The sequence below is a fragment of the Hemiscyllium ocellatum genome, chromosome 4, assembly GCF_020745735.1.
Source record: "Hemiscyllium ocellatum isolate sHemOce1 chromosome 4, sHemOce1.pat.X.cur, whole genome shotgun sequence".
Classification (NCBI taxonomy): Eukaryota; Metazoa; Chordata; class Chondrichthyes; order Orectolobiformes; family Hemiscylliidae; genus Hemiscyllium; species Hemiscyllium ocellatum.
The window spans coordinates 12,535,664-12,555,748 of NC_083404.1; the positions used below are offsets into that span (position 1 = coordinate 12,535,664).

Genomic DNA, 20,085 nt, shown 5'->3' on the forward strand with positions numbered 1-20,085 from the left:
CAGCACCTTCACATCCTGCAGCGAGGGGTCAGGGAGGTACAGCACCTTCACATCCTGCAGTGAGGGGTCAGGGAGGTGCAGCACCTTCACATCCCACAGTGAGGGGTCAGGGAGGTGCAGCACCTTCACATCCTGCAGTGAGGGGTTATGGAGGTGCAGCAACTTCACATCCTGCAGCGAGGGGTCAGGGAGGTGCAACAACTTCACATCCTGCAGCGAGGGGTCAGGGAGGTGCAGCACCGTCACATCCTGCAGTGAGGGGTCAGAGATGGTGCAGCACCTTCACATCCTGCAGTGAGGGGTCAGGGAGGTGCAGCACCTTCACATCCTGCAGTGAGGGGTTATGGAGGTGCAGCACCTTCACATCCTGCAGTGAGGGGTCAGGGAGGTGCAGCATCATCACATCCTGCAGCGAAGGGTCAGTGAGGTGCAGCACCTTCACATCCTGCAGTGTGGGGTCAGGGAGGTGCAGCACCTTCACATCCTGCAGTGAGGGGTCAGGGAGGTGCAGCACCTTCACATCCCACAGTGAGGGGTCAGTGAGGTGCAGCACCTTCGCATCCTGCAGTGAGGGGTTATGGAGGTGCAGCACCTTCACATCCTGCAGTGAGGGGTTATGGAGGTGCAGCACCTTCACATCCTGCAGCGAGGGGTCAGGGAGGTGCAGCACCTTCACATCCTGCAGTGAGGGGTTATGGAGGTGCAGCACCTTCACATCCCACAGTGTGGGGTCAGGGAGGTGCAGCACCATCACATCCTGCAGCGAGGGGTCAGTGAGGTGCAGCACCTTCACATCCTGCAGTGAGGGGTCAGAGAGGTGCAGCACCTTCACATCCCACAGTGAGGGGTCAGGGAGGTGCAACACCTTCACATCCTGTAGCGAGGGGTCAGGGAGGTGCAGCACCGTCACATCCTGCAGTGAGGGGTCAGCGAGATGCAGCACCTTCACATCCCACAGTGAGGGGTCAGGGAGGTGCAACACCTTCACATCCTGTAGCGAGGGGTCAGAGAGGTGCAGCACCGTCACATCCTGCAGTGAGGGGTCAGGGAGATGCAGCACCTTCACATCCCACAGTGAGGGGTCAGGGAGGTGCAACACCTTCACATCCTGCAGCGAGGGGTCAGGGAGGTGCAGCACCTTCACATCCTGCAGTGAGGGGTCATGGAGGTGCAGCACCTTCACGTCCTGCAGTGAGGGGTCAGGGAGGGCAGCACCTTCACATCCTGCAGTGAGGGGTCAGGGAGGTGCAGCACCTTCACATCTTGCAGCGAGGGTTCAGGGAGGTGCAGCACCTTCACATCCTGCAGTGAGGGGTCAGGGAGGGCAGCACCTTCACATCCTGCAGTGAGGGGTCAGGGAGGTGCAGCACCTTCACATCCTGCAGTGAGGGGTCAGGGAGGTGCAGCACCTTCACATCCTGCAGTGAGGGGTCAGGGAGGGCAGCACCTTCACATCCCACAGTGAGGGTTCAGGGAGGTGCAGCACCTTCACATCCTGCAGTGAGGGGTCAGGGAGGTGCAGCACCTTCACATCCTGCAGTGTGGGGTCTGCGATGTGCAGCACCTTCACATCCTGCAGTGAGGGATCAGGGAGGTGCAGCACCTTCACATCCTGCAGTGACGGGTCAGGGAGGTGCAGCACCTTCACATCCTGCAGTGAGGGGTCAGGGAGGTGCTGCACCTTCACATCCTGCAGTGTGGGGTCTGGGATGTGCAGCACCAATCCATCTATACCCTCCTGTGATAGTTCGTCATTGAAGCAGTCCACAACAGAATGATTCAGAAGAAGTGATAAATTTGTGAAAATTAATGAGATTATGACTCTGTGCAATTAACGACTGGGTCAATTTCTGAGGAAATTGCAGGATTTTTCCTGATCCCATTTGTTATTTCATCTGCATTATGGAGTGATTGATTACGCTATATTCTTCATATTTACCAGTGTTAACTCTTGGTGTTAAAAATAAGGTATTTGTGTATTATGGATTATGATACAAGTTAGAACAGTATTACAAAGTAATATTTTTTGTTCAAAGCTATGGAACCTTGTGGTTTTATTCTCTTCACAAATCACTGAATCTCATAATTTGGCTATTTTGAAAAGAGGTCACTGATCCCTAACCAGATCATAGTATAATTTGGTGACACAAAATGCTAATGTGGCCCCTCAAACAAGGCAACATTTTCAGATCATCAAGGCAGTCATACACTTCATACAGAAAATGACTTTAAGTCATAGTTGTGGGTATGTTCACCAAGCTGGGAAGGTGATTTGCAAACATTTTGTCCCCTGTCTAGGTGATGTCTTCAGTGCTTTAGAGCCTCCTGTGAAGCACTGTTGTACTGTGTTTTCTGAAATGTATTCGTTTTGCTTCCTCCTGCTTCTGGTTCAGTTTATTCTTTGTAATGGCTGGTATATTGGGTCCAGGTCAATGCACTTGTTGATGGAGTCCATGGATGAGTGCCATTCCCGCTGTCCTCTGTTCAGCTTGTCCTATGGTCATTGTGTTGCCCCAATCAAATTTATGGTCCTTGTCATCTGTGTGTATGGCCATTAGGGACAGTTGGTCATGGTGTTTAGTGGCTAGTTGGTGTTCGTGGATGCAGAATGCTAGTTGTCTGCCTGTTTGAATTATATAGTGCTTTGTGCAGTCTTTGCATGGAATCTTGTAAATTACGTTTGTCTTGCACATGATGGGTAAAGGGTCTTTCGTCCTGGTGTAATGTTAAAAGATTAATGAGAATATCTCTCTGGACATTAATGTAATATTAAAGAGTTAAACTGCACTGAGTGAACATCCTGGAAGTGGGTGGGGATGACATTCATGCAAGAATGTGAATGACCCCCACTCCAATTAGACAGTCATTTGCTTCTACTCCCCCTACTATCATCAAATTAAACTCTCATTCAATCTCTTCCATTCAGAAATGCTTTCTAGCCATCCCCTGAAGCTAGGACACATCACACCTACATTGTCCTGGGGAATCATTGAGTCGGGAAATCGTCTGCATACCAATTCCTTAGGATTAGGTCATTAGCATTTGCATTACCTCCAAGGATGATCTTCTCCTACCATTATACCTGGGGTAACATGTAACTGTGAGGCTAGGGTTTGTCTTGAGTGGCATGAAGGCGTGGCCCAGAGTATCTGTAAGCATTGCCAACTGACCTGTATAAAGGTGATGTACTTTCTTTGTTCAGGGCCTCTTTGACTCAACTTCGCATGCCTGTGAAGAGGGTCAAAGGGGTCACTTAACTTGTACAGGCTTTAATAAAGTTTAACTGTTTGCGAATTGCATCTCCGGTGTGAAACCTCGGGATAAGAACTTAGCACTGGTGAGTTGTTGTCTAAGCATGACTGTCGGTTTATGGGCTATCATGAATCCCAGTGATTGGAGAAGTCTGGCTATTAATTCCAAGATGTTTTTTATGTAAGGTACCATGGCTAGCGAGTTAGATCAGGGCATATCCTTATTGTGATGTTTGTCTGTTAGGCATCTGTGGATGAAGTTGCAGGGATATCCGTTCTTGGCAAATACTCTGTAGAGGTGTTCTTCTTCCCTTTGTAGGTCGGGAGTACTGCAGTGTTTTGGAGCCCTTTTGAACAGGGTCCTAATGCAGCTTCTCTTGTGTGTGTGTTCGGATGGTTACTGCTGTAGTTCAGAATCTGGTTGGTGTGTGTGGCTTTTCTGTACATTTTTGTAGTGCATTCACTATTCCATGTTCTTTCTACCATCATATCCAGGAATGTGAGTTTACTCCTCTCTCGTAAATCTGATCCCTCTGAGCATGGTGTTGATAATCCCAGTGTGTTCTCAATTTCTGTTCTCTTAATGATAACGTGGACGACACTTTTGTAATCTGATTTCTGGAATGACATGACTGATGTGAGAAGAGAGACGGATTAGTTCAAATTATACTCACTGGAATTTAGAAGACTGAAGAGGAATCTAATTGAAACTTATAACATTCTAACAGGACTAGACAGGGTAAACGCAGGATGTTCCCAATAACCAGGAAATCCAGAACGAGGGGTCACAGTCTAACGATGCAGACGAGGCCATTTAGGACTGAGATGAAGAAAACTTTCTTCACCTAGAGAGTGGTGAGCCTGTAGAATTCTATGTCACAGAAAGCAGTTGAGGCCAAATATATTTAACATTTTCTTGGGGCTAAAGGGATCAAAGGATATGGGACGAAAGCAGGAACAGGGTACTGAGTTGGATGATAAAAATGATCATATTGAATGGCGGAGCAGACTTGAAAGTCAAAGGTCCTATCCTGTTCCTACTTTCTATGTTTTAATGAATGCTATAGAATGTTTTATTGATTACATATTAAGCTGTGGTGCAACCCTGCTTAAGAAATGGATATTATTCGATAAGGAGAACTGTAGCTGGGGACTATCATTACAGATAGATAGTAACTATGGGCTATGTTTTATTCAATTTTATTTGCATTAATAAGAAATCACTGGGATTAAGGACACATTTCACATTCCTATTAGGCTCGGTCTTCAAAGGTAGTGGTGGGGGTAAATAGAACCTCAAAACTGTGTTGAAAAAGCTCCATAGATCACCCCACTCTATTGTTAAAATTGGAAATATCATAAGTAAATTTCAGAAAGGGTGAAGTATCGAGAATAGGGTGTGAATACCCTGATGTGCCTGGCCAAGGGAGCCTTTGTTCCATATAGCTTCCAAAAAGGACTGGAATAGGAAAAGCTGAGAATGGATCAGTATTGATAAAGATTAGACAAGTTCAATAACAAGAGGTCATGCTTCCATCAATAACAAGAGGTCATGCCTTCAAGGTGAAAAGTAGAAAGTTTAAGGGGGATACACGTGACAAGTACTACTGAGGGTGGTGGACGTTTGGAATGCGTTGCCAGCAGAGGTGGTAGAGGCAGGCATGGTAAATTCATTTAAGATGCATCTGGACAGATGCATGAGTAGGTGGTGAGCAGAGGGATACAAATGCTTAGGAATTGACTGACAGGTTTAGACAGTACATTTGGGTCGGCTCAGGCTTGGAGGGCTGAAGGGCCTGTTCCTGGGCTGTAAATTTTCTTTGTTCAAGTGGGTGCAATATTTCCTAGTTCCCATTCAGCACAGAAAGTGCAAGATCAGAGGGTATAGTGAATTCAAGGCAAGACATGAGATTAGATGAAGGAATTGTCTTAAGACAGCAGTGAAAGGAAGAATGATCTGGATGGATACTGACATCCCATGCGTTCTTGGAGCTTTCATTTGTTAATACCTGAAAAGAGAAAAACATTATTGTAGCATCGCTTGAAACATAAAATGGAATGAAACTGTGGAGCACGTCAGTTTTGAGATAGAGAGAATCTGTGTTGTTGGAGACAGATTGAGACTGTACAAGTGACGATGTATGGTAATCTCAGGATGTGATGAGATGAATGTTGAAAATTACCACATTCATGGATGGATTCCAAACAAGATGGAATTTCTGTTGGAATCAAGTGTGGAATAAGCTAAAGTTGGAGATGGTTACTGAAGAAAGACTTGTGGCTGTGAAAGCAAATTGCTTGTTACTTTATTAAACACAAGAAGGAAATGAGAAAGCAATGAAGATACATTAAAAGAGACAAATAGAGATCCCACCTGAGAGAAGAACAGAATTTCTTGAAAATAAGCATTTCTGGAGAAGTGGCAGTAAATTAATCATTATACAAAAAGCAAAATACTGTGGATGCCAGGAATCAAAAATAAAAATTGGAAATATTCTGTAGGTCTAGCAGCATCTGTGGAGAGAACAATTTTAAAATCAATACCCTTGGGTAGAAATAACGTGATTGCACAGTGGAGTAGAGAAAGCAAGAAAATAGAAAATATTCCATCAGCAGGGGACTGGAGATTTAGGCTAAGATGTAAAATGGAGATGATTCCTTATCTAAGTAATGATGTAGACATGCTGGTGTTGGCACAACACTAGGTTACAGCCATTCAGTTTATTTGAAATCACAAACGTTCAAAGCACAGCTTCTGAAAGCTTGTTATTTCGAATAAACTGATTGGACTACAACAGGGTGGCAAATGACTTCTGATCTTATAAGGTAATTTGATGGAAAGTCAGCAAACCAACAATACCCTAAATCCACTTTTGCCTCAAAAAAAATTGTGAATGGTGGAGATGTGAAACAAAAAAAAGTTTGCTGGAGAAACTCAGCAGGTTTGGCAGCATCAGTGGAGAGAGAAAACAAGAGTTAATGTTTCAAATCCAGTGACCTTTCTTCTGAAACTTTGGTTTTATTTTAACCCTTCCTTAGTAAGACACTGCCAACTCCTACTTGTGACCACAGTATAAACTAACACACTCAGTATTGTTGGATATAACCTGGGGTTGTGTGATTTTTTTTCCCTCAGTGTGTCAACTGTTATCTCAACTTTTCTTTCGTGGAACTGACAGTTACATCAATATCTGCTGGCCACACAATAAATATCCTTTTAAGCTAAAATATTTGATTGCACCAAGGTTTGACTGTTAAGGGGTTGAACTCTACCTTCATCAAGCCTCCCCTCCGCCATCTTGATCCGCTCCTTCTGCGCGCGCTTTTATTATGTCGGGGGGGGGCGGGGCTCCTGTAGTAAGCAGCCTGGTGATTGGCTGGTGGCAGCCGCCAATGGTATCGGAGTGTGTTGGGAGGTGGGAGCGGCGGTTTCGGAGATGGCGGCGGCTCTGGTGATTCTCGTGTCCAGGCGCCGCTCGGTGTCACTGCGTGGGCTGGCGGTGACGGGCTTGTGTGCGGCCGCCCGGCCCCTCTCCGCCCGGAGCGTCTGCGCAACCCGCGCCACGTCCCCGGTGTCGGATGGGCCGGCAGGGCCCCGGTTTGTTGGCAGTCGCGGAAGACCCCAGGTAGAGTGAGTGAGTGAGTGGGGGAGGTGGGCTGGGCCTGGCCTGGCCTGGCCTGGCCTGGCCTGGCCTGGCCTGGCCTATGATGGAGCTACACTCGATGTGATTGTACAGTCTCTGTGTCCTGCTTCAGGACTGCCGACAGCAACCTGACTCCGAGCCCGAGGATGGAAACACAGGGGCAGGAGTAGGCCAATCCACCCCTCCAGGCAGCTCCGCCATTCAGTTATGATTGAGCTCAGTGCCTTTTTAATCCCTCGCTCCCACTCTCCCCTCAGTCCCCCGCAGAGCTGCGTTCGCTTGTTTCTTCCCCCCCCCCCCCCCCAAATCCTTGATTCCTTTAGCCACAAGTGCTATACCTCTCTCTTGAAAACAAAGTTTTGGCTTTTAATCACTTAGTCTAGCAATGAATCTTATCCCCCTCTCTGGGTGAAGAAGTTTAATATAGAACAATACAATGCAGGAACAGGCTCTTTAGTGGGCGGCACAGTGGTTAGCACTGCTCCCTCACAGCGACAGAGACCCGGGTTCAATTCCCGCCTCGGGCGACTGACTGTGTGGAGTTTGCACGTTCTCCCCGTGTCTGTATGGGTTTCCTCCGCGTGCTCCAGTTTCCTCCCACAGTCCAAAGATGTGCGGGTCAGGTGAATTGGCCGTGCTAAATTGCCCATAGTATTGGGTCAGGGGTAAATTTAGGGGAATGGGTCTGGGTGGGTTGCGCTTCGGCGGGTCAGTATGGACTTGTTGGCCCAAAAGGGCCTGTTTCCACACTGTAAGTAACCTAGTCGATTTCGCTGCTCGTTGGATGCTGACTGAACTGCTGTGCTCTTCTAGCATCACTGATCCAGAATCTTCAACCTGTCATGTCTGCAATGACTGTGTTGCCATTCTAAATTGGGGGTGTTCTAGCGAAGTTTGCAGATGGTACGAAGTTAGGTAGACAGGCAGGTCGTACTGAGGAAGTGGGGAGGCCTGCAGAAAGGTCTAGACAGTTTGGGAGAGTGGTCCAGGAAATGGCTGATGGAATTCAACGTGAGCAAATGTGAGGTCTTGCACTTTGGCAAAAAAGAATAAAAGCATAGACTACTTTCTAAACGGTGAGAAAATTCATAAAGCCAAAGTACAAAGGGATCTGGGAGCGCTAGTCGAGGATTCTCTAAAGGTAAACATGCAGGTTGAGTCCGTGATTAAGAAAGTGAATGCAATGTTGTCATTTATCTCAAGAGGGTTGGAATTACTGAGACTTTATAAAGCTCTGGTTAGGCCCCATTTGGAATACTGTGTCCAGTTTTGGTCCCCACACCTCAGGAAGGACATACTGGCACTGGAACGTGCCCAGCGGGGATTCACACGGATGATCCCTGGAATAGTTGGTCTAACATACGAGGAACGGCTGAGGATCCTGGGATTGTATTCATTGGAGTTTAGAAGATTAAGGGGAGATTTAATAGAAACTTACAAAATAATACATGGCTTGGAAATTGTTTCCGTTAGGCGAGGAGACTAGGACCCGTGGACACAGCCTTAAAATTAGAGGGGGTAAATTCAGAACAGAAATGCGGAGACATTTCTTCAGCCAGAGAGTGGTGAGCCTGTGGAATTCATTGCTGCAGAGTGCAGTGGAGGCTGGGACGCTAAATGTCTTCAAGGCAGAGATTGATAGATTCTTGATGTCATGAGGAATTAAGAGCTACAGGGCGAATGCTGGTAAGTGGAGTTGAAATGCCCATCAGCCATGATTGAATGGTGGAGTGGACTCGATGGGCCGAATGGCCTTACATCCACTCCTATGTCTTATGGTCTTAAACTAATTCCATTTGCCTGCACGTGAGCCATATCTTTGAGCCATACTTGTTCACATATCAGTCTAAATGCTTCTTAAGTGTTATTGTATCTGCTTTTTGCTGCCTCATCATGCAGTGCATTTTAGGTAACTACTAGCCTTGTGCATCTCCTTTAATTTTCCCTATCTCACCTTTAAACCAATGCCCTCTAGTATTTCAAATTTCCACCCGAGGGAAAAAAGACTGACTATCCATGCCTCTCTTAATTTATATATTTCACGCAATCGCCTGTCACTATCCCAAGTGCAAAGGTGCCATGCAGACCGTGATGGGAGAGTTTCAATGTGAAGCCTGTGAGGCCAACTTCACAACAAAAAGCGGTCTTGGACAGCACGAAAGACACATGCACCCGGAGCTGAGGAACATCAAGCGCATAGAGGCCGCCAAACCTACAGCAAAGAGACGGAAAGGGGCGTGGACCGAGGAGGAAGAAACCCTCTTGGAACAACTGGAAATAAGCCTCGCTGGCGCCAGGTTTATCAATGTCGAGATCGCCAAAGTACTAACAACGAAGACCGCCAAGCAGATCTCAGACAAACGCAGGTTGCTTCAGAAGAAACGTCTAACCCAAGTCGCAACCCCGACAACCCTGAAACATCCGAAGAAAAGGAGCAAGAGCCCGTACAGGAAGAGGAAAATGGCTCGACGACACCAGTAGATCAACAAATTCCATACAAAATTCCGGCTGCACTCCCTAAACACAGGGAGGTAGATGAACAGCTCAGACAGGCCGAGGAACTACTGAAGAAAGCCAATGATCCACTCTGTATGGCTCAAGCTCGAGGGTTGGTAGACTGTATTACTGACAAAATAAACGGTGGACATAACGGGAAACACCCTCACAGACGGCCAAGAGATATCAAAAAGAAGGCCGAAAAGAAGAATAACAACAACGGGGCGAAAAAAACGTTATGCCACCAAGAAAGCGGCGTATAAAGAGGCCCAAGATTTATACAGAACCAACAGGCGCCAGCTAGCCGGGAAGATAATGGGTGCACCTGATACATCGCAATGCCCCATCTCATGAGAAGAACTGGAAACCAAGTTTCGTGAGAAACTATCAAAGCCAAACAACAAGGCAGACATTAAGAACTTTGCGGGCTATGCTGGCCGTGTTGACGAAGACCTACTGCTGGGACCAGTCGGTGAAGAGGAGGTCGACGAAGCCCTGAGTGGCATTGACAAACAGAGTGCACCAGGGCCAGATGGCAAAAAGCTGAAAGACCTAGAAGCCATCCAAGAAACTGACGCCTCCCGTATACCTCGACTCTTCACCCTTTGGCTAAAAACAAGATCGATCCCAGAGAGCATGAAGAAGAGCCGGACAATGCTCATCCCCAAGTGAGAAGACCCGGATCGACTCAAGAACTTGGACAACTGGCGCCCCATTACAATCGGGCCAATGCTCCTCCGCCTATTTACGAAGATTCTAGATTAGAGGTTAAGCAAGGCTGTGAACATCAACTCGAGGCAGAAGGGTTTCCTGGCATCCATACCCGGCTGTAACGAGAACATTGCTATCCTCCAAAACATCATCAAGGGCTCAAAGAAGAACAGAAAGGAGCTGGCCATTGTCTTTGTCGATCTGGCCAAAGCGTTCGACTCAGTCGGCCACAAACTACTCATCGGTTCGCTGAGGAGAATGAAGACACCTGCTGCCTTCGTGGATCTGATCCGCGACCTCTACACGAATAACACCACGGTGATTGAGGGTAAAGGCAAGCCCACGGACCAGATAAAGGTCAAGCAAGGCGATCCACTTTCACCTTTACTATTTAACATCGCGATAGACCCTCTGATTAGTACCCTGGAGCAGACAGGCCAGGGCATTACAATGCCGTACGGGAACAGGATGCTTAACTGTACAGCATTGGCATTCGCGGATGACATTGCACTGCTGAGCAACTCTCACGCCGGGATGCAAGAGAACTTAAAGATCCTCCAGTCTTATTGTGATAAGACAGGCCTGGACATTAATGTCAATAAAACCAAAGGCTTCCACTTCACATGCAAAAGGAAGACCTTCATGTATAACCATGCGGCAAAGTGGAGGATCAGAAACGAGACCATCAAATACATCCCACCAGGAGACACAGAGAGATACCTGGGCGCCCGGATAGACCCATGGGCAGGCGTTAAAGAGAGCGAATGGGAAGATAAACTCAAAACCTGGGTTGAAGGCTTGCGGACGGCGCCGCTCAAACCAACACAGAGATTGGAACTTCTCAGGGTGCATGTCATTCCAAGACTATACTTCCACCTGATACTGACAGAGGCGTCTCAAAACACATTGGTAAAGCTGGATCAGATCATTCGAAATGCGGTGAAAGAATTCCTACACCTGCCACAACACGTTGCAGATGGCTTGCTGTACTCGAAGAACAAAGATGGAGGTCTGGCAATACCGAAGCTCGAGATTCAAATTCCATCCGCCATAATTAGAAAGCGTGAATCTCTTGAGCGCTCAACCGATCCAATCATAAGAGCCTCTTTCCAATTCAGGGAAGAGAACAACAAGGAAACCATCGCGGAATATCGATCGCTAAATGCACTTCGCGAAATTAAAGATTTCCTGGTTGAGAAAAAGATACCCGTTGGACATAGCACAGAAGACCTGGCAATGATGCCAGAGGGTGGACAATTGTCAGAAAAGCAACGACAGTGCTAACTAAAACCTCCCAATGAGTACGGAGCATGGCGAGAATGGGAATTCGAGAAGTGGTGTAAGATGGTATGCCAGGGCGATGGCATTAAATATTTCCAGGAAGACAAGATATCCAATTCCTGGCTCAAGCCGCACATAAACACCAGATCCAGGAACTTCATCTCCAGCCTGCTTCTCAGATCTAATCTGTATCCGACAAGAACGACCCTATCCAGGGGCAATCCTCAAGCGAACAAAAGCTGTAGGCGATGCAACAATCGACATGAAACGCTGGCACACATATCGGGGCACTGTCCGTACGTCAAGAACAAGAGAATCAAAAGACACAACGTGGTCCTTGAACACTTAAGGAAACACGTTGGCAAATATGGGTGGACATCATACCTAGAGCCAAGGTTTGTGACCTCGGATGGCAATTTATGGAAGCCGGACGTCATCTTCAAAAAGGCTGACAGCTCCAAAGTGGCAGTAGTAGACGTCACAGTCCGGTTCGAAAATAATGACAAGTCATTAGAACAAGCGTGGACCGAAAAAACCCAGGAGTACAAACATCTGAGAGAGGAAGTGGAGCGCCTCACAGGAGGTACCAAATTGCAATTCTTCGGGTTCGTCATCGGCGCCAGAGCAAAATGGTTTGGGAAGAATGACTCCCTAATGAACTTTCTGGGCATAAAGAGGTTTAAGACCTTTGCCTCTAACGTCTCGCGTGAGACACTTTTCATGACTCTGGAACTTTTGCAAATATTTAACGATTATTAACGCATTATATTTATTTGAAAAAAAAATTTGGAGAGCACCTTTGACTCTACTTTTTTTAAAAAAAAAGGCATGGGACGCGTCCATACCATCGACGCTCGCGTCAATACCACCGACGCCATGGCTGTCGACGAGCAACATGAAAACTCGAAATGTGCACTCATCTGAGTGTTATATATATTTCTTCTATCAGGTTGCACTCAGCCTCTGATACTCTCATGCAAACAGTCCAAGCCTTCCTGTAGCTAATACACCTGGGAACCTTCTTTTGCACTCTCTTCAAGGCCTCCACATCCTTCCTATATTGTGGCGATCAGACTACACACAACACTCCAAATGTAGTCTTGCATACCTGCAGCATAGCATGCTCCTCTTATACTTGATGCCCTGAGTGATGAAGGCAAGAATGCCATATACAGTCTCACTCCTAAATCTTTAACCCTTATCCTTAAACTAAGATTGCTCCTCCTGGACATACCCACCATCGGGAATATCCTTCCTGAATGTAACCTGTCTAATTAATTAGAATTTTATAGGTTTCTATGAAACTTCTCTCCCTGTCCATTCTTGTAAACCTTAATGAATACAATCTTAATTGACCCAATCTCTCCAGAGGCAGGCAGCAATCCTTGTGACATTTGGGATGGGAAACAGTTTGAGATCTTTCTGTGGTTAACAAGCATAGTAACTGCAAGTCAAATTATTAACAGCAAGGTGAAGGATGGAGAAAATACTCCCAAGAGGACTGGAGAATTGGACAATGGTGTATGACTGGAAATTGTTCTCTCAGTATGGAATATTATGTTGTGATAATGACATCCTGGCACAGCAGAGGCATACATGGTAATTAATATATTCTCAGATCATCCTTAGGCAAGATAGAGAATGGAATAAAGGAGAGTTAGCAAAATTGATTTAGCAGCACGTTATAATGCTGGTGTGACTGGATGTTCAAGAGGTCATGGCAGAATCTGTTCGTTTATAGAGTTAAATAATTGAGGTACGTTTGCATTCTTGGATGTCAGTAGACCACCAATTGTTAGAATAGACAAGCAAATTACTGATAGTTGCAAGTATTATAAAATGGACGACTTTATTTAACTTGCTGTTTACTGGGACAGTAATAGAGTGAGGGGCAGGCGTTTCTAGAGTGTATTCGGGATAATTTTCCCCATTGCTATATCTAGACCAGGGAGGAAGGAGACATTGCTGGATCTGACTTTATGGAATTATGTCAAATGGATCAAAAGTCAGAAGAAAATATTTAAGGAACAGTAGTGGCCATTAGGTTTAAGTTAGCTATGGAAGACAGCAAATAGTGAATTGAACCATCCCTCTTGTTATTTTAATCTCCTGTTTCCCATCCTCTCGCAGACCTCCTATGTTATCAGCATCTGTGCTAGTGAAATTGTAGAAGATGTGTATTGACATGTTTCAATATAATTTGAATGCTACTCAATTAGTAATTTTTCCTACCGTGTGTTGGTGCCACTAGTGGAATTAGACTCTTAAAACGTTTCTAGTGCTAAAAAACCTTTTTCACGCAGAGCTACAGAGACTGGGATTAGACGTTACTCAAAATTAATGCTACTGCAGGAGCTGAAAGGTGGCATAGAACTTTTGCTCAAAGTTTGAGGCAATAAGGTGTATTACTCAGAAAATGAATGTATTACGGCTTGTTGAAATTGAAAATATTTGTGAATGAGGAGAGGTATATCTTTAACAAAAAAGTCTATTTCCTTGAGGGAAGATAGTAATATAGTGATGGTGTCACTGCATTAGTACTCACTAGACCCAAACCTAATGTGGTCAATATATATTCAAAGTTCACTGTAGTAGCTGGTGGGAATTGAATATGTTTAATAAATCTGAAATTGATTATCGATTGATTGCCATAAAAACCAAACTAGTTCATTTGTGTCCTTTGAGAGGAAAATCTACTGTTTTTGTCTAATTATGTTACTTCAGTCCCACAGCAATGTGGTTCTGTTAACAGCCCTCTGATATGGCCTAACAAACAATGCAGTTTGAGGACAAATAAGATTGGGCAGTAGCTGTGGACCTTGCCAGTGATTCCCATGTCCTGTACTTTTAATACCTGACCTCCTTTATTAAAATTAATTTATTACTAAATCCAGTTATCCAGTTCTGTACAAATACTGCAATCACTTTTCTTGTGTATACAGATTTATCTTGCACTCAGTCAACCTATTCGCCACCTTTGCTCAGATGGCAGCAACTTGGAAGGACGGTTGATTTACAGTGGAAACCTGGCCAGAGTAGTACTTGGTAAGCAATTAATCCTTTTTAAATTTTGCATTATTTCTAAATTTTAAAGGTGATAATGAAATTAACCCTTGTGTCTAATATCTTTGTTTTTAGGGGTGAAATTCTTCTCCTACTCCACCAGCATTTTCACTTTATGTATGATGCCTTATATTCTCCTCCATTCTGGTCTTGGAATTCAGAGCCCTGCAGTACAAGTGGCTTTCTGTGGCATAATGGGATTCTTTACTTTTTTAAGTCCGCTGGTATTACACTTCCTCACAAGAGGTTATGTGATTCATCTATATCATGATGCAAAAACTGATAACTACACAGCAATCACTTATAGTATTCTCCTCCAGCAGAAGAAAACTGTTTTCCATCAAAAGGATGTGAAAGTTCCAGGAGTCAGCAAACTGTTCACCACATTTTATGCGAACAACAAGTCACTGCTAGTAAATCCAGTTCTTTTTTGGCATCCAAATGACTACAGTCACCTAATGGGTTATGATCAGCCCTTCTCTTTTAATTTGGATGAACTGAAAAAATAATGATGAAAAAGAAAGGCGATGTTACTTCCACGCCTGTTCTCTCCATCATTGTAGTTAGCAGTGAGCTGCATTTATATCTTAATTTTGTACACTTGGATTGAACATAAACACAAGGAAGAAATGCGCAGATACTGGAAATTTGAAAGGAAAACCGAACATTTTATGTTCACTTAGCAGATCAAACAGCATCTATTATTTATAATTGTTAAATTTAAATGTTTATGTCTCTTCATCAAATCCTTGCTGACGACAGATATGTTGTGTGCACAACTACAGAATATATTTTTTATAATGATTCTAGTTTTTGTTTCTTGTATAACCTCCACACATTTGACACTGTCTGTCTAATAGGAAGTGCTTGTGGTTACGGAGAGTTGACTTGAGCCTTCTCTAATTTTCATTTTCTCCTGTTAAACAGGCAATAGCTGTGATTTGAGAGGGTAATTATCCAAAATGGCCTCTACCATTATTGCTTTGAACTACTTGCTGAAGGGAGTGAAGCTGTTTTGTTTTAAAAAAAAATGTCCCTAATACACAGATCCTTTAGCTAAGCAGAGTGAAGAATTAAAACAAAGGATATGTTGCTAGTGGCTGAGATTTAAGCATCTGATTTATTTTTAAGGTTTATTACTTGGCAGGAGCTGTCCCTTCTGGTGATGCCACTCTGTCTTGCTTTTCTAAGGAAATACCTGATTGCTAACAGGAAAGTAATGACAGAGGATCCAGTCAGTCTTATTGTCGCCATGCTGCAACATTTTAGTTGCTTCACTTTTCCATCTTGGAGAGTTTCCCACAGGCGAGAGCTTTATGTTTGTGACCAAGATGGCAGCCTAATTTGTTGATCAATGAGATGAATGCATCAAAAAAACTAGATAAAAGCAAAATACTGTGAGAAATCTGATATGAGCACAGTGCTGGAAAAACTCAACAGCATCTGTGGGGAGAAACAAAAAATTGTTTCAGACAATTCCTTGAATTCTGATGAAAAACATTTGTTTGCTTTTGTAAACTGCTAATGTTCTATTTTTGTTTCTAAAATACCCAGTTGATCAGTTTATGTAACATATTGGCATGATTGTGTACTGTGTAGATGAAAAAGAGAATAGCATCTGGTTCTATTGCACAGAATTCCTGTTCAATTATGTTTTCTAAAGGCTATTAAAAAGTGAGAATGGCAAATGGTCTTTCATTTTCCTTAATGCTGCTGAGAAATATGTACGGATCATTTCTTGTTTCAAGTTGTGAAAATCAACTGATACGTGACACTAAGGCAATTTTCTGTGGTGTCAGCAAATTAGCGACTTGTCACACTTATAATCTGGGTTGAGACTAGTAACTAGTCTCAACATTTGATATTCCAAAGTACTTTACAGTCAGTTAGGTAATAATGAAGCATAGTGTTGTAAAGTACAGCCAGTTTGCACACAAAAGCCCCCAGAAACAAATTTGATGACCATATTCTTAAAAATTAGTTTGCATATAAAATTACAGTTTAATTCTGTTTCATTGCATTCTAGTTTTTTTTAAACAAAAGTAACCTGAATGTGGGTTGACAGTATGTGGAGTGCAGATTTTACAGAAGTTTCCCCTGGAATGTTATATGCATCCAGAACCTATTATAAATGTTGCAATTAATTAAATTGACTTAACCAGATGGCACACTTACTAACCAAATAATTTTCCACTGTATTCTAATTTTAATGGAGTAGAGTGAATGGAATTGGAAATGACTTTGATTACAAGGGTTAACTATAGAATTTCCTTCCAATCTCCCCCTCTCTTTCCTTCATTTGCTGATTCACCAACCTTTTGCTGTAGTCAGGAGAATGCGATTTCTGCTGTTAAGACCAGACTAGTTACTGTGGTTAAAATGGATTCGTGATAGTTTTATATCTTGCATCCAAATGGGGAAAGTGCATGGCTTTCTGCATTGTAACTCAGCTGTGTACTTTCTTTGACTTCTTTGGTATTTTTTAATGAAATATATTTGTGTAAGTAACCACTAGCTTTGGGACAGGAATGTTGAAGTTGTTGGGTAAAGATGGAAATTTCTGTAACTTGTTAATATTTGATGGAGAATTGAAAGAAGCACATTTGTTGGGTTGATGTATCATGAGGAGAAAGTGATGTATCATGAGCAGACTAATTAGCTTCTGTGGGATAGAAAAGTAAGGTGTCTTGCATTTTTAACTGTTGCCTTTGTATTAGAAACTTCATTTAGGATTATTATTACGAAATCCTCATGTTATTGGTTGTATTTATCAAATCCCAGAGTCCTCAACCTAAGCACAGTTGCCTTTATGGAGTATTTCCAAATAAAAATATATAAGATTTAATGTGAATTTCAATCTTGAATTGCAAAAGCCAATTTACATTTATAACACAGGTTATATACAGCAACACCTGAGTCACGCAACATACACAATATGATGACTTGAAAAGCAAATGCATCATGTTGAGCAGGTCAGGTTGCATCTATGGAAGAAGAAACAATTAAGGTCTACGTCGATTCTTTGCTAGAACAATATTGTAGTGGTTATGGAAATGTGACATTCTCTTGTTTTCTGTTATAGTATGTGAATTTGGTTGGCTTTATTTGGTGCTCTTTGACATTGGTAGCTTTAGTACCAAGATCTCAATTGAGCACAGTCATGATTATTAGCCAAGTTTTAAAAAAAAAATTTAAAACTAATTACTGAAATGTATATCCAGTTGTTAAGAATGAATGATTCTGCAACGTTCTATTTTTAGTATTTTATTTGATGTATATTGTGACAAAGTGGTGAATATTCACTTCACTTTAATTGATTCCAAGAACATAAATAGAAGCTGTAGAAGATTAGTTGGAGCTCTGAACCAACACTTCCATTCATTAAGTGAATGGGCAAACTCCATATTGACTCTACCTTCCCTACATCTTTCAATTCCTTTAGTATGAAAATTCCATCTAATTTTATCTTCAATATTTCTGAATGATTCTCATCGAAGAATTGAACTATTAAATTGTGGACAACTTTCTTTTAGACAATTGTTTTTTTTAATAACCTGTTGGCAAGAGGCATAACGTTGATTTATTGAACCTGACTAGTGATGCTCAGTATGATAACCATCTGCAATGTTAACTTTACACACTTCACTGGACTTTCTTACTAATTTTAATAAGAGTAAAACTAATAAAAATATGGACCTTGAGACCCAGATACTTCAACTTTTGCTTTTAAAAAAGCTGCATTCGTTATGAATTCAATTTAGTATTAAGCATTCAGATAATTGCTATTTCTGGTAGTGTCTAAAAGTCCATTTTAAAAAATTCAATATTTTAGCTGGCTTACATGAAATAAAAAAATGAACACTCACTGAAATTGATATTCCATTGCGTTGTATAGTTTCTGCTTTCTTAACCCCACATACTATATTTAATGTGAAAGTTATTGTTTTTGTTAAATGCAAAGTTACTGATTTTTGTAAAGTGCAAGTAATCTTTGTACATCACCATTGAACCAATTGTAATTAATTTATATGTTTGTTTAGTACTATAGATTAAAAGCATATTTAAATTTAATGATTTTTATATTGTACGTTATATGCCACTTTCAAAAACATGTCTATATCAACTGATCCATATTATCCAATAGATTCAGATCATGCTCTGCCATTTATGATCCTGGCAGATCAAACACTTCATCATTGCTTTTTATTACATTATTCCCATAACCCTTTAAGCTATTGATTACCAAACCCTAAATAAACTTGAAGATTTATTTTCCACAGCCCTTCTGGATAAAGAATTCTAAAGATTTACAACCACAAATATAAGTATTGAGTATAGGATTGGAGGTCATGTTGCAGCTGTACAGGACATTGGTTAGGCCACGTTTAGAAATTTGTGTGCAGTTCTGGTCTCCTTACTATCGGAAGGATGTTTGGTTCAGAAAAAATTTACAAGGACATTTCCAGGGTTGGAGAATTTGAACTATTGGGAGAGGCTGGGGCTGTTTTTCCCTGGAGTGTCGGATGCTGAGGGTTGAACTTTATACAGGCTTATAATATCATGAGGGGCATGGGTAGGATAAGTAGACAAGGCCTTTTTCTTGGGGTGGGGGAGGCCATACTATAGGGCATGGGTTTGGGGTGAGAGGGAAAAATATTAAGTGGGACCGAAGGGGCAACTTCATGCAGAGGGTGGTGCATGTATGGAATGAGCTGCCAGAGGAAGTGGTGGAGGCTGGTACAATTACAGCATTTAAAAGGCATCTGGATGGGTCTACGAATAGGAAGGGTTTAGAGGGAGATGGGCCAAGTGGTGGCAAATGGGACTGGATCAGATTAGGACATCTTAGCAGGACTCATACACTTAATGGTAAGGTGCTAGGGTGTGTTGCTGAACAAAGAGACCTTGGAGGGCAGGTTCATAGCTCCTTGAAAGTGGAGTCGCAGGTAGATAGGATAGTGAAGAAGGTGTTTGGTATGTTTTCCTTCATTGGTCAGAGTATGAGTACAGGAGTTGGGAGGCCATGTTGCGGCTGTACAGGACATTGGTTAGGCCACTGTTGGAATATTGCGTGCAATTCTGGTCTCCTTCCTGTTGGAAAGATGTTGTGAAACTTGAAAGCGTTCAGAAAAGATTTACAAGGATATTGCTAGGGGTGGAGGATTTGAACTATAAGGAGGGGCTGAACAGGCTGGGGCTGTTTTCCCTGGAGCATCGGAGGCTGAGGGGTGACCTTAGAGGTTTACAAAACTATGACGGGCATGGATAGGATAAATAGGCAAAGTCTTTTCCCTGGGGTTGGGGAGTCCAGAACTAGAGGGCATAGTTGTGGTTCTGTTTGCCGAGCTGGGAATTTGTGTTGCAGACGTTTCGTCACCTGTCTAGGTGACATCCTCAGTGCTTGGGAGCCTCCTTTTAAAGCGCTTCTGTGATGTTTCCTCTGGCATTTATAGTGATTTGTACCTGCCACTTCCTGTTGTCATTTCCAGCTGTCCGCTGCAGTGGCTGGTATATTGGGTCCAGGTCGATGTGCTTATTGATTGAATCTGTGGATGAGTGTCATGCCTCTAGGAATTCCCCGGCTGTTCTGTTTGGCTTGTCCTATAATAGTGGTGTTGTCCCAGTCGAACTCATGTTGC

The 20,085-nt window shown here is 43.2% G+C and overlaps 1 protein-coding gene across 2 annotated transcripts; it reads left to right on the plus strand.

Annotated features, from left to right (window-relative positions):
- The first annotated feature begins 6,668 nt into the window (after positions 1-6,668).
- tmem70 (transmembrane protein 70) lies at positions 6,669-18,450 on the plus strand. Of its 2 annotated transcripts, XM_060822787.1 has the most exons (3): positions 6,669-6,877; positions 14,326-14,428; positions 14,522-18,450. In XM_060822787.1, the coding sequence occupies exons 1-3, from the start codon at positions 6,689-6,691 to the stop codon at positions 14,953-14,955; spliced, it is 726 nt and encodes a 241-aa protein (XP_060678770.1). In that variant the 5' UTR covers positions 6,669-6,688; the 3' UTR covers positions 14,956-18,450. The 2 variants fall into 2 exon arrangements, 1 of the variants encoding a protein (XP_060678770.1); XR_009643253.1 differs by lacking the exons at positions 6,669-6,877; positions 14,522-18,450 and adding an exon at positions 10,155-11,966 and having other exon boundaries at positions 14,326-14,413.
- The last annotated feature ends 1,635 nt before the right edge of the window (positions 18,451-20,085 follow it).